General features: G+C 43.6%; 1 protein-coding gene and 1 long non-coding RNA gene across 8 annotated transcripts in view; both read right to left on the reverse strand.

Annotated features, from left to right (window-relative positions):
- LOC142058512 (uncharacterized) overlaps positions 1 to 13928 on the reverse strand; it is a 287316-nt gene that overhangs the window by 116075 nt on the left and 157313 nt on the right. The gene's annotated exons all lie outside the window — the stretch shown is intronic.
- Positions 1 to 13928, reverse strand: part of GPM6B (glycoprotein M6B) — a 109998-nt gene that overhangs the window by 27150 nt on the left and 68920 nt on the right. Inside the window, exon 1 of one of the 7 annotated variants that reach the window (XM_075095661.1) lies at positions 4108 to 4463. The exons of 3 other annotated variants lie outside the window; for them this stretch is intronic. In XM_075095661.1, the coding sequence (XP_074951762.1) occupies positions 4108 to 4168 (61 nt within the window). In that variant the 5' untranslated portion in view covers positions 4169 to 4463. Of the gene's footprint in view, positions 1 to 4107; positions 4464 to 13928 lie in introns of those variants that run through there. 3 more of the 7 variants (XM_075095642.1, XM_075095691.1, XM_075095672.1) reach the window with 3 other exon arrangements.

Raw genomic sequence — 13928 nt, forward strand, 5'->3', positions numbered from 1 at the left:
ACACGTATACAAAAATGATTATTTTTTCAAATTTGCTGTAATGAAAGGTACGTCTATCTGATGCATGAAAATGTCGTAAGCTCACTGCCTAAAAAGAACTTCACTAAAAGTGAAATAAACTGCACATTAATTCACTCCTTTCTCATGTCGCGCTTCAGCAGCTCCATTTACACTATGGCACACAGTTGTACAGTTGTGTTTAAGAGAATAATTTTCTTTCTTTTTTTTACTAGCACATACTTGTCTATTTAGAGTTAAAATTAGAAACATCACTTCATATATCATGAAAATAATAATCAAAGCTCATAGCCATTCTTGAGCACGAGGTCTTCTTTCATCGAGAGCACATTAGTAGGGAAGAGCCAATTAAAAGGAACCTTGGGTACAGCTGCTCAGGCTGGTTTTCATTATTCCTCAGCACAGCACATGCCATTTGAACACCAAATGCATTCATAGAAGGGAACTATATCCTAGAATAATGGCTTTCTTCCATCCTCCCATGCGTAATTGGTGAATTCACCACGGTCATCCCCAGTCGGGTTTTATTTTGGTTTGTTTTTTGCGTTTTGCAACTTGGTAGTATTTCTCACAGTTAAATGAAAAGGGAAACTTCTTGTCTCTGTTACTGTGTATCAAGATCTACATCCTTCACTGCTGATGCAAAACGGCATTTCGTTTTTCTTATTTATTCCACCTCAGTAAATCTGCCTGGCCAGTCCTCACGTTTTGATTTAATTTAATGCCTACAAGATAAACCCTGTCATTTGTAATAATTTGTAAACCTTCATCTTTAAAATGCATCCAATCTGTCCTGCAGCCCTGTAAAGTATCTGCTAAACATTTTGCTTCAGCTTGCTCATGGTGTTCTCCTCTGATAAGGGCTGCCGATACACAGTATAAAGCTGACTTATTTCTTATCTCCAACATGGGTATTGTTTCCATTTGCAATTAAAAAAAAATGGGACAGCAGCCACTCATCTGGGCACAGAGAAGCAAACGTCTCATAAACACTGAATCCATCAGCTGGATAATATCACTGCCTGTCTCAGGCAGGGGATTCATGAAAATAACTTTTAAAATATAAAACTGGAATTCATATACAATTTAGTGAACTTTAAAAATCTAAACAAGGTCATTTCCATTTATCAATCAGTAAATCTTCATAAAGCACATTAGCTTGTGTAAATTGTCTCAGCTACGCTGCAGCCCAAAATAGCTGGCCATCCACATTTGCCACAGGGTTAGGAAATACAAACCGGTACCCATGCGACACCGTCGTTCAGATCTGACTGCGTTAGGTGCTCAAACTGAAAATAGATCTCACTGCTCATCCCAAGTGCTCGGGCAGGATTGCTCTCCAGCATTCTCCTCAGGCGAACAAGGAGCCCTGTATAGAGACGGCATGTAGTCCTAGCCCAACTTCCTCCAAGCATTTATACTGTACAATTACATTACAGCACTGAGGAGGTCCCTACATTAAAAAATACAACATGGAAACCTATAGTTTAGAATTCTGGCAAAGGGAAAAAAACTTTTAGGCTTAAAAGTACAATTTTCTAATAGTTAAATGCAGATACTTTCCCCAGAACTTGGCAGTGCAAAGCTTGCCATGTGTGAACCTGAATACCCAAAGTGAAATGCTCAGGATCATCTCTTGCTCAGTCTTAGCAACAGCGACATCCCCCAAGCCCCCTGTGACACTGGTTTATCTCCTTTGACTTTGCAATCCATTTCTCAAAGGAAGAGTTAAAAGTCTCTCTGACAGTGCTTCAATCGCTTCAAGCTGTGGTGGCTGCCTCGCAATCACTGCATCTAGGACACCTCATAAAGGATGGCCATTACGCTTAGTCCAGCTGGGATCTTAGAGGAAGAAGCAAGTACTGCAAGCCTAGCAAGCATGGAAGGCATAGCAGGCAGGAGATCCAACCTGGACAGTAAACGGACATATTTTTGAAGGGGTTAGCTTCTGTTTTACACCCCTAAGCAAAGCAGCAGCATTTTCCAGGAAGTTTCTTCACACAGAGAAAAAGCTCATTTTTCTCCATGAGAGCTGCTGGCTAAAGAGCCCTTTTGAAAAATCCTGCCATTTCAGAGGTACCTGATGCCTGCTGAGCCCATCTGAAAACCCAGCTGGGCTCGACAGTCTTCGCACATTGGAAAATCTGCCCCCGGAAACCAAATATGCCTCCTACATCACCGCTTCATGGCAGTAACTTTGCAGGGGGATCTGGGGTATTTATTTTGCTTATGAAACTACAAGTAGGACCCTTTCAGCTTTCTGCATTTTAATTCGCTGTGAAACAGATTTGGAATTTAAATGAATAGAAATAAAGAGCATAATGTGAGAGACCATGTGTTACTTTCAGAAATTAGGGAGCTGGCGAGAACAAAGCCTTGAAGTGTTACGTACACATACCTATGTAACAGATCCAAAGTATAAAATTATCACAGAAAAGCTAGGAAATGGTGGTAAAATTAAGAGAGGAAGTTCCCCTGCTTGCATTCTATGAAAGCGACAGATCAACCACCTTGACTTGCTAACAGATTTACCGTTCTACATGTTGTGCTTTCATCCTTGCCAAAACAAAAGGGAAACCATAAACTCATCGTAAACACACTCAGCAACACATTTCATTTTGCACAGCTGCTAATGCATACGGATAACTTTCTTTGGTGTTTGTTGTACGAGTTCTATCGGTTTAAAAGAAACTCATCAATCAGAAGAAAAAAATAGATGTAATTTTTGAAGAATGATTTATGAGTTCAAGACGGTTTTATAGCCAAGGTATTTAGGACATTTTGTACATTAATTACTCAAAATCTGCAGTGAGGTGGGTTATTGTCCACATACACTAATGGCTTTCAGAGGTTAATCTCTCATCAGTGGATCTCCTTTTGTGAAATCCCTAAGGGATTATGTAGTACTATGTCTAATCACTGGACAAATTTCATTTACTTGAAACTGAAGCTAGGTTTGAATTATACAAAGCGCGTAGGAGGAATCAGATTAAAAGTAGGAAAACAAAATCTGGTACTGGACAGCGCTGGGATGTATCATTACATTCACATCTGAACTGTTTAACAATAAAAAAACAATTCTACTTGGGCAAATGTATAGCTGTGTATCAGCTGCATATGAGACACTCAGACTGCTTTAACTGACACAACAGGTTCAAAAGTATACTATGATTCAGGTAAAAGGCAGTGGAAATTTTAAGAATTTTGTTACTGCTGTATCATTTAGCAAAAAAAAATATGGCTATGATTTGTACAGCAGTCTGCAACACTGAAGAGGGACATTTATTTGGCATAAATTATATGATGCAGAAACAAAACAGTCATTTGCTAGTTGAATTTACCCTCTGAAGTTCAGCACTCCAGACCAAATAAATCACCTGTAAGGCTGGGGTGGATGAAGCACCTCTCCTCCTGCGCTGCCACCTCCCTACTGCAGAACCACTACCATGGAATTGTTCTCTCCATTAAGCAGCAATTCGTGGTGATTAACACATCCTGAAACCTAATGTTGTGAAACTCATTGCACTATTCCCCATCATCACAGCACAGGCAGATCTCTACATAAGCAAAATTTACCAGACAACACCACAGGAAAGGAACAGGAATTTAAAATTAAGAGTACCATTTGGCACCATGCTAACTACACAAAGCTAGTGTGATATCATAATCTATTTTATGTTATCATAACCTTGGTCTCCCACACTGCATTGCAAAGCCTTGCTACACGGCTAATCTCGACGAAAACACCAGATTAGGGCTCTGAAAATGACATGCAAACACACAGGCACACGCCACCTCTGTAAACAAAATTTACCAAAATCTGTCAAATATGCAGCAATAACAAGACTTCTTTTGCAAACATTATTTCTGGTAGGGTTAGGACAGATTCAGAGCAAATACAGACACAGACAGAAAGATTGCTGCTCTATTAATTTGTTGCCAAGCCATGCAGGAAAGGACGGCTGAAAGCCCGAAGACGCAGTAACGATTGTTTAAGAGCTATTCAAAAAAGTGACAAAACTGGCCTAAACCTCTTTAAGCCCCCTGAATGAAAAGATTTAAACAGGCTATTGTTAGACCCCTGGGTACCTTTTTTCTCTTGGCTTTGTTCTGCATTTTCCTCCGCTGCAGTTTCCATGGCTGGCTTCATACCATCCACCAAAAATGCCGCCCCCCCCTCCCCCCCCAGCAAGCACTTTTTCTCTTTGCCTCCTTTCTCACTCCCTTCCGTCTCCTATTTACGGCGGTGGTGATTGAGCGGCTCTGTTCTCCCCTACAGTAGATTACAGTCCTTTCCAAAATGCCAGAAAAGTCTTGTCAGCTTCGATTTCGCTCTGCTGACTGGTCCACGAGGAGCTGTGCCAGCGAGCGCTCAGCCATACGTCACTGTGGTCCCCAGCTATAAAATAGCCATCCTGCGCCCGACCGTGCCCCAGCTCGCCGCGTCATGGGGACCAGCATCACCAGCTTGCACCCCCTTCCCCTCGCCCTCTGCTCTCTCCCTCTGTCCCCGTCTCCCAAGGCTCCCGTCAAATGTTAATCAATTCTCTCGGCGGTGAATGGATTGGCAACATTGGGAGGGGAGATGTGAGCAAGAAAGAAAGGAGCCCCCCGGCTGCCGTCTCTAAGGGGAGTGCACGCCGGCACACAATCGCAAGGCTCCCTTTCCCATGGGACCTCGTTATTATACTTTGCGTTTTGATTTATTCTGCGTGCCCTCTGCCCTTTCAAGGGGCGGGGGATGACGGCTCTGTTCTCTCTGTTTGCTTTCTTTGCCGAGTAAGTTCTGCTCACCCACAGCAAAAGACTGTGAGAAAAGCATAAAAGCCAAAGTGGGCACATGTACATACATGGAAAATTTAAATTATTTCTCTGACTAGCAAGGACGATGGGAAAAAATGCACAAAAAAATCCAAGAAAGCAGAAAGGAAGCAAGCTCAAGTGACATAAAACGCACGTGCAATACTTTAAAGGATGTATGTTTAAGAAAACACAGCTTGGGTTTTTAAAAGGATGCCTGCCATTAGAGACCTAAAGCCATGCTTAAAAGTGAGCGCAGAGTTGCTGTTAAGCACATGTTTGGTCGCTCCCCTAAATCAAGACTGACTGCAGCATGATCTAACAAGCTGCACTAACCTGGCTCTGGGAGCAACAAAACCAGGACGTGTCTACATTGCACTGCGTGAGGTCACTTTAGGTTTCCCCAGCCCACCCTCGCAGCCCAGTGACAGGGAGCCACAGACCAGGCAACACCACACAGGGGTATTATTCACCTTCCAAACCTCAAGATAACTGACGTATTTAAGGCTGTACTGTACTGAGGCTAATTAACCTTGCTCGCCTCAATGGCCTCACAGCATGCCACGCTGCACAGGGCAGACAGGCCCAAAGGCGCCCCTTTTTGTGCGTTGGATGATGGTGCAACGATAGAGTAATGGCCTTTGCAGTCTGGCAGGCTTTGCTGGTTCAGCCACTGCAGCCGATTCTGCAGGCTGCAAAGATGCCTAGCAGATTCAGCAAATGCTGGGGATGTTAAAACCTACACGCTGCATGTTCCATATAACAGATTCAACCAGGAGAGTGGGAAGAGGAAAGCAGTCCAAAGATTTGTAGCTGCAATTCAGCCTCTTCTGATTACAGTTACTACACCCACAATTCTGTTGTGCATTTCTATTTCTATGGATGCCTAGTGAAAAGGCACAAAAACCCTGAGACCCAAGCTTTAGAGAAAGTTCCCTTCTCTTGCAAGAAATCAGTGCACAAATCCTCTTCTCTCACCACGGACACCACAGCTGTTACTTTTCTTTGGGTATTACTGCTCAGACGTATGCTTCAAGCTTGGCTGCCAAGAGGTCTTGGACTCGTCCTAAGGTTTCAGATATCAGCATCAAAACTTGATGTCAAGTGTTTGTCTAAAAGGCTTTCTTGGAGTCCAGAAAAAGCCTGCAGTTGAAACTCCCTCCTCAGCAGACCTTTTTATAAGCAGGATGAAGTTAATTTGTAGAGGAGATGAGGTATCCACAGGAAGCAACATGAGGTAATGGGTTGGGTTCCTAAAGGTAATCAAACCAGCAGCCCCAGCAGAGACCTCAACCCAGGTGCAAGGTGTATTTCTCCAATCTCCTTCTCTAATGCACACACAGCAGTCCATACACATACTGAAATCCCTGCCCAGCAAGACCATGTACTGCAAATGCGCTCCCTCAAGGAAGGAGCTGAAAGGTGAAACCACAGGCAATGTTTGCTGCATTCTTTTTACCATTTCTAAAAGTTGGTCAAATCCCACGGTCAAGAAAGGAAAGAACTTCTTTACATTTGGGATAACGATTATACAAAGAAAACATTTTGCAGAGTGGGTTTTTTTCCCCACTTATTGATTTAATATCAATAAGATTGAAAATCCATAGCAAACGCACCCGACTTGCTGAAATTCACACAAATTTTAGCCACTGGTCAAAACAGCTGTTTGCCTCTGACACTAAAGTTCTCTTCTTAGAACTCCTCACTGTTCAGTTGGCACTTCTGGTTGCTGTTGTCATAGTCTAGCTCTCTGTTTCTTAATGATCTTTGCATACTTTGGAAGGCCTAGAAGTTTAAAAGGTTGAAATGTCTCTTCTGACTACCCCAGGTTACAAAAGCCCTGTTTAAAACCTAATTCAAATGGTATAATATTAATGCACGTATCTCTATAAATATACAGAAAATACAAATGTCATCTGGAATTTCCTTTCTTTCAGCAGAAAATACATTAGACAGAACCTTTGGTTACAGGCTGTCCCCAGAGGAAATGCACTAAGGAAGCCCTCCACTCTGTATCACTGAGACCTGCTCCTTCAAACAGCTGCATACTTTCCTCCTGGCAAGCAGATTTTGTTAGGCAGACCCAGAGCTTCAGAGCAGATGTTTTACGAGCAGAAAACTAACAGGCTGGGAGACTATTTCCCCTATTTTCTCCCAGGATAACCCCTTCCCCAAATGAGCAATAAAGAAGTAGAGTGCACAATACCAGAATTAACTTCACAAGCACTTGAACTCAAGACTTCAGAAGCCATCAATCCCAACTATTCCAAAATATTAATTTTACCTACTAAATCATCCTCTAAAAGCCGGAAGTGATGCCTGAGAGTAAAGTTCTCCCCCCTCTCTTCTTACTCCTTTCCAGACTGCTGTAATATATGATGGGTTTTAAGTACTTATGATCTTAAATAATTTCTTAATCTTCAAACCTCTGTCCCACCATTGATAAACAGAGCAGACAAAACAAACTATATGCTATTTCCTCCAGGGCTAACATGGCTGCTGATCTCACACTTCGAGCACGAATCTCAGCCAGCAAGTTGTCTCATCCAACGCTCCCTCCCTGAATCAATACATCCTTTTCATAATACGTGATGAGACTAGGAGACATTGAGTCTATGCCTACGACAACATGGCAAAAGACAAAGCCACAAAGGCAGAAGATACAAAAAATTCTCTAAGGACTGATATTCAGCAAAAACTTGCTGTACACACCAGGCTGATTTAGATAACCAGCAATCAGGCAAGGTGGCTAGCTACATTTCAGGAGTTTGGCCCAGCAGACCAAAATAAAAATGAAAATGAGGAGAGGGGCTGAGCAGTAAGGGTTTCTGCTGCCAAAGCACAGCTCTGAGCCTACTGCCAGACCTCAGGAGGAATAGCAGTGGAGCTAAGTTTGTGAAGGCACTGCAGACCAAGTGGCATTGACTGCAAAATAGTTTTTGAAAAAGAGGTTTTAATCTACTTCATCTAGCTTTTAAAAAAACATTTAATCATTTTGCTCAGTCGAGTAAAATAGTACAATTGCACAAGTTAAGAGAGGTACTAAAAACCCAATTCTGTTCATGTGCCAATTCCTTTTCAACATCTATCTTTAATGTCACTGAATCTAGTTTACATTCCTGAAGGCTGAGGAGCTCTATCACAGGCTACAGCAAATTCTTCACAAGCTTTCAGGAGATGAATACATACTTGCCATTTCTACAAAGGCTTCACAGAGCTGTAATAAAGTGTTCTCACATACTTCAAGAGCAATTTGAGATTAGCCTATGAGATCCGAGACTCTGAAGTTAAAATTCAGAGACTGTCCGTCAAACAAGACTGACGTGTATTCCAAACAGCTAATTTTAAAGACAACTTGTAGAATACTTTTTGTTTTGTAGGAAATATGCAAAAATATTCAAGAGAGAACAAATACACATGCAGCCACTTGTTTGTCTCTCAACGTAATTGCTTATGTTCAGCTTTAGACCAGTTACCTAAAACTTGAATATAAAACCCAATCTGAATGCTTATGCAAAAGCAGGCGAACTTTCCATGTGGATAAAATCAAAGCATGACAACAAGCTTTTAGCTGTGCAGCAGTCATATACCTGGCAAATACTTGGAAAAAAAAAAACTGCGGCCCATTCTTTCAGACATACTAAATGACTAGGAAAATTAAATCCGAATTAATGAACGAATAACAGTGAAAAAACCCTGCACTTTTACCACAGCATAAAATACAGACTACTAAAAAACACAAGTCCACACTGCACTTAGGGATCTCAATCTCAGATTTCTGTAGAAAGGGCAAAACTAGAGGCTTAAGTGTGGATAGTGGTTATCTTTGCAACCAAAGAAAATCACCAAGTTAACTGATGCAGGTGAGTCCAGGAGGGTGAGCAGACCATAACAGTGTGAAGGTACCAGTCCTGTGACCCCCCCTTAATAAAGCCACATGAAGATGGCAATAACTGCTGCCAAGCTCAATGCCTGGCGGCAAGCAGGCACACAAAGTAGATGCCGTTCAGTTGTTGGGTTTTATATGATTCCCCGGCCAGCCTGCTAGCTTCCAGCTGCACCGCTGCTTTAGTCCGCTGCAGACACTGCCACTGGCGAAAATCAAAGGCAATAAACAGGCTAAATCAAGCACATATGCAGATGGCTAACTTTTATCTGAAACATAAAGGGGTGCTAGTGGGGGAAATACCTCTCCTGCGAGGCTGCCTGGAGTGCCATCATGCTCTTGGCAAGACACACAGAAACATGCTGACAAACTGGAGCCCAATTATACTACAGCTGAAAGAGCATGGAAATACAGGAAAAGCTAAGTAAAAATTTAAGAGAAAGTAGAAGCCTCCAAACATTCATGTGGTACAAATAACTATCCCAGATCGACGAAGGGAGAGCAGTGGATGTTGTCTATCTTGACTTCAGTAAGGCATTTGACACTGTCTCCCATTATATCCTCATAGGTAAGCTTAGGACGTGCGGGTTAGACGAGAAGACAGTGAGGTGGATTGAGAACTGGCTCAACAACAGAACTCAGAGGGTTGTGATCAACGGGGCAGAGTCTGGATGGAGGCCTGTCATTAGTGGTGTTCCCCAGGGGTCTGTGCTGGGTCCAGTCCTGTTCAACACAGTCATCAATGACCTGGACATATGGACAGAGTGTACCCCCAGCAAGTTTGCTGATGACACCAAGCTGGGAGGAGTGGCTGATACACCAGAAGGCTGTGCCGCCATCCAGTGAGACCTGGACGGGCTGGAGAGCTGGGCCGAGGGGAACCTCATGAAGTTCAACAAGAGCAAGTGCAAGGTCCTGCCCCTGCGGAGGAACAACCCCAGGCACCAGTACAGGCTGGGGGATGACCTGCTGGAAAGCGGCTCCACTGAGAAGGACCTGGGAGTGCTGGTGGGCAGCTGGCTGACCCTGAGCCAGCACGGTGCCCTTGGGGCCAGGAAGGCCAACGGTATCCTGGGCTGCATTAAAAGGAGTGTGGCCAGCAGGTCGAGAGAAGTTATCCTCCCCCTCTACTCTGCCCTGGAGAGGCCACATCTGGAGTACTGCGTCCGGTTTTGGGCCCCCTGGTTCAAGCACGACAGAGAACTGCTCAAGTAAGTCCAGCAGAGAGCTACCAAGATGATCAGGGGACTGGAGCATCTCCCTTATGAGGAAAGGCTGAGAGACTTGGGTTTGTTCAGCCTGGAGAAGAGAAGACTGAGGGGGAATCTTATCAGTACTTATAAATATCTAAAGGGTGGGTGTCAAGAGGAAAGGGCCAGACTCTTTTCAGTGGTGCCCAATGACAGGACAAGGGTCGATGGGCACAAGTTGGAACACAGGAAGTTCCACCTCAATATGAGAAAAAAACCCTTTCCTGTGAGGGTGCCAGAGCAGGGGCACAGGCTGCCCAGGGAGGTTGTGGAGTCTCCTTCCCTGGAGACATTCAAAGCCTGCCAGGATGCGTTCCTGTGCCCCCTGCCCTAGGTGCCCCTGCTCAAGCAAGGGGGTTGGACAAGATGATCTCCAGAGGTCTCTTCCAACCCCTACCACTCTGTGATTCTGTGATCCTGAAGGAAGAACTGATAGAATATAGTAAAAAGAGGATGCAGTTGAAAGGGATAATTCTGACTAAACTGCAGGCAAACTTCCTGACATCAAACCAGCCTCTAAAGGGAACAATGGAATGTTCTGACCAGGCAAGAGACTCTCTGGCAGAACATGATGCTTGCTGTCCTCGAAGTTCAAACTGTATTACATGTTGGCAGGTGTCACCTCATAGCCAACTCACATCCCTCAACTGCTCAAAACAAGTACAGTCATAGCCTTGCACTTACACGTTTGCAGGGTTTAGCAGAGACCACCATGGGATGACAAAAGCTATGTGAAAAAAAAAGGCAAAACATCCCAGTACCTTTCCCAGAAGTAGCTTTCATTCAGCAAGCAACATTCAGAGCACCAGCCCCAATGGTCATCTTCAGATTCTACTCCAGCTCAACAATTTTATCGTAATATGTATAGTTTCCTACAAGTGTAATGCATGGCAAGTTTCAAACGCTCTGAATTTAAAATAATGCAGCAAAACAATGCTTTGAGTTACCCAATCTTATATACATTTTCCATTCAGCATCCTCACATACATGACTAACATACGAAGTCCTTCAACAATGCTTCAAACACTCCTCCATCATTTTAAGGGCTAGGTTCTTGATTTTGGCACACATAGCCACCTTTTTTTGCGCTGTCAGCTTCACAACAGCGAACCTTCACAACAGCTGTCATGCTTGTCTCCCCATCCCTCTGCCTCGAATCACGCACTCAGCAGCAGTAGGAACGCTGCAGTGCAGCAGAAAACCAATACGCTCAGGTTCTTTGTCTTCACTCCCTTAATTCTACACCTGAAAGACAATTCAACCTACTTAGCTTTGCTACGAATCCTCTCCTCCAGTACTGTTGCCAAAGCCTAATGCCATCTCAGAAGACTAACAAGGGTTCCTAAATACTTGGGTATACTGAAGTAGCATCCTAGATATTTATGTCGCTCTTACTAGCACTTCTAGATAAGTGCCTCTTATACTCGTAGAAGAGCTATTTCTGCCAGAGTTTTAGAAGGCAGCAAAGGTATCGTTCTAATACACTTCTGCTAATACAGCTGCTTCATCTCAAAACACGAGAGTTGAGACAGGATTGGTATTGGGAGGCCACCTGTTGATTTTTTTTATCTATAAATAAATCTAAACTTCAATGTGTTCAGCCTTGACACAAACTTTTTCTTCTGCTCCCCAAAGTCAGATTTAATCAGACAATCCTGTGTTAACTTTACATCCAGTTCTGATTTTCAAAATTGCCCTCCCACTCTTTGCATAGACTTCAGCATCCCACCTAAAATCTCTCATCTATTCAGTGCTCGTTTTGTTCTTCAGTCTTGGCCTCAGTCCAGCCTTTTCACAAAGCAGGGAAAAAAGCAGGGAAATATCAAGAAGTACAAAACCCTACAGAGCCCCAAAAAGAAACCAGGGGCACTCACTACAAAAAAGCACCCCACACTGGAGGGACATGGGGAGAGACAGAGATGAAGACACCTCCTGAATTTCATGTGGGATTCCATGCATAAATCATAGATATAGATGTGTGTGTATACATATGCAGAAAACATGTATGTGTGTGCATACATATGTACCTGAAGAAAACACATGCATATGATTATGTATGTATTTACAGAGTAATACAATAGGTATTAGGTTTGAGAGCGAATGCACAACGCTAAGCACCATACCAGTGATAGAGCCTCCTCCAGCTCAAGATTTCAGGGCCAACAACCAAGTTACCCAGCATCAGACTGGAGTTTGCAGCACAGCTAAACCATTTGGGGAGAGCATAATTTCTTAGGCACCATTATCTGCTCACCTCAATATCCTGGGTTGAAAGGCTGGCCCCACCACCACCAGACTCAGCCATATGTCGCTCCAAGACCCACTCATGGATTATTGGGCAATTGTGTACCAATGTTTTGAAAAGCCCACTTAATCCGGCAGTCAAAATGTTGACATAAAAGAAAGCATCAAAATAATGATTGGCACATGGTACTGAAATTCATTGTTTAAAGTTTTAGCACTTTGTAAGTCACTGTTACTGCAGCTGTTTCCCTGATACTGAAAATTCCCATTGCAGTGTAATTAAACTCTACTTTGAGAAAGATCCTAGACCAGTTCTGCGATGGAGCCCTGGACAGCCAGTTGAATTACAAATATAGTTTCTGTTCACACATAAGACACCAGTCATGAAATCCTCACAGTTAAGAGACTAACGAAAGGGTCCCCCATTAATCATTGTATTCTTTGCAAGAGCAGATATCCTCATTAGGAAAGCGGCAGGATATTAACAAGTTCCACTTTGAGGGTGACCAATTAACTCATCGACTAAATATGTGCCAGGCAACTTCAACTGGACTAGCTTTTCTAGTCCCCTCTTTCTAGCTGCATCCATTGGGATCCCAGTCATGTACAACCTAGCGGTTCTTTCTGTGCTCTACAATGCCTTTGAGAATGCCGCTGTGGACAACAAACAACCGCAGCTGAAGTGTTTAACAGGTCTTTCACTTGCACCCGTAAGAAGTTAAGTGTGCACTTGGGGAGTTCAGCACAGTTTAAAAAAAAAAAAAACCACCCTGTACCTTATAAAGAGGGAATGACTTAACCTGCCAACAATGAGCACGGTTGGAGCCCCGTCTGGATCATGTCATGCCTCAATTTTTGCTGAACCTCAGCGGTGGGTGATCCTGCATGCAAAGCGAGTTCTGAGACAAAAGCACTATAGGGTGAGTTAAGGACAAAGTAGCAGCTTTCAGCCTGGATTCCCAGATAGGCTGTCAAGTAAAATCCCTTGGCAGGGCAGTATTATTCCCTAGAGTATATATTTCCAACGCTTTGTCTCCCCTAATTTTTTAAGTGTCTCAGGCTTGGAGCCTCTCAGTCATTTCGCGGGAAGAGCCATTCTGCAGCACGGCAGGTTTTGAGGCTCGGCACAAAGGAGGGCTTGCACAACAGCCAGGCCCCTGCCGCAGTCAACACAGGAGAAGCTTCTCCAAAAGGAGCCAGAGAGGGATCCCGGCCTCTGAACGGGCCTCCCACCCTGCTGCCTGAAAACCGCCCAGATTCTCTTTTGAGCAATCCCACCCCGACACTGCCTAGTTACATCCCCATTTCTCTGGTTCTTTCCAAACATGACATTCACTTGTTTTAAACAGCTGAAAGGCATCATTTCTGTACTTCGTCATGAGTCAGAGTGAAATTCATTTAGCACCTACTTTTCTTCATCTGTTCCTTGTATCTTTCCCACCCCATTTGACTTCCACTCTCTGGGTTTCAGCACATTTGTCACCATCTCTCTTGCACTCAGAGGTTCCCAAGTGTAAACACTAAGCATTATCATTATGTGTTTGCTCTGGAGACTCTCACGTTTGTTATTCAAAATGGCACTGGGCATTGTTGCTCTCAGTAGTACTACAGACACATCTTGTGTATCTATTACCACTACCAATTCCTGAAGTACCATCAGCTGCTTCACCTTTCTGCACCTTCTGGAGAGGCAAAGAAAGGAGCGAAGGAACCAGGGAAAGGGAGAAGTG

This window comes from Phalacrocorax aristotelis, chromosome 1 (genome assembly GCF_949628215.1).
Source record: "Phalacrocorax aristotelis chromosome 1, bGulAri2.1, whole genome shotgun sequence".
In the NCBI taxonomy this organism is placed as follows: domain Eukaryota; kingdom Metazoa; phylum Chordata; class Aves; order Suliformes; family Phalacrocoracidae; genus Phalacrocorax; species Phalacrocorax aristotelis.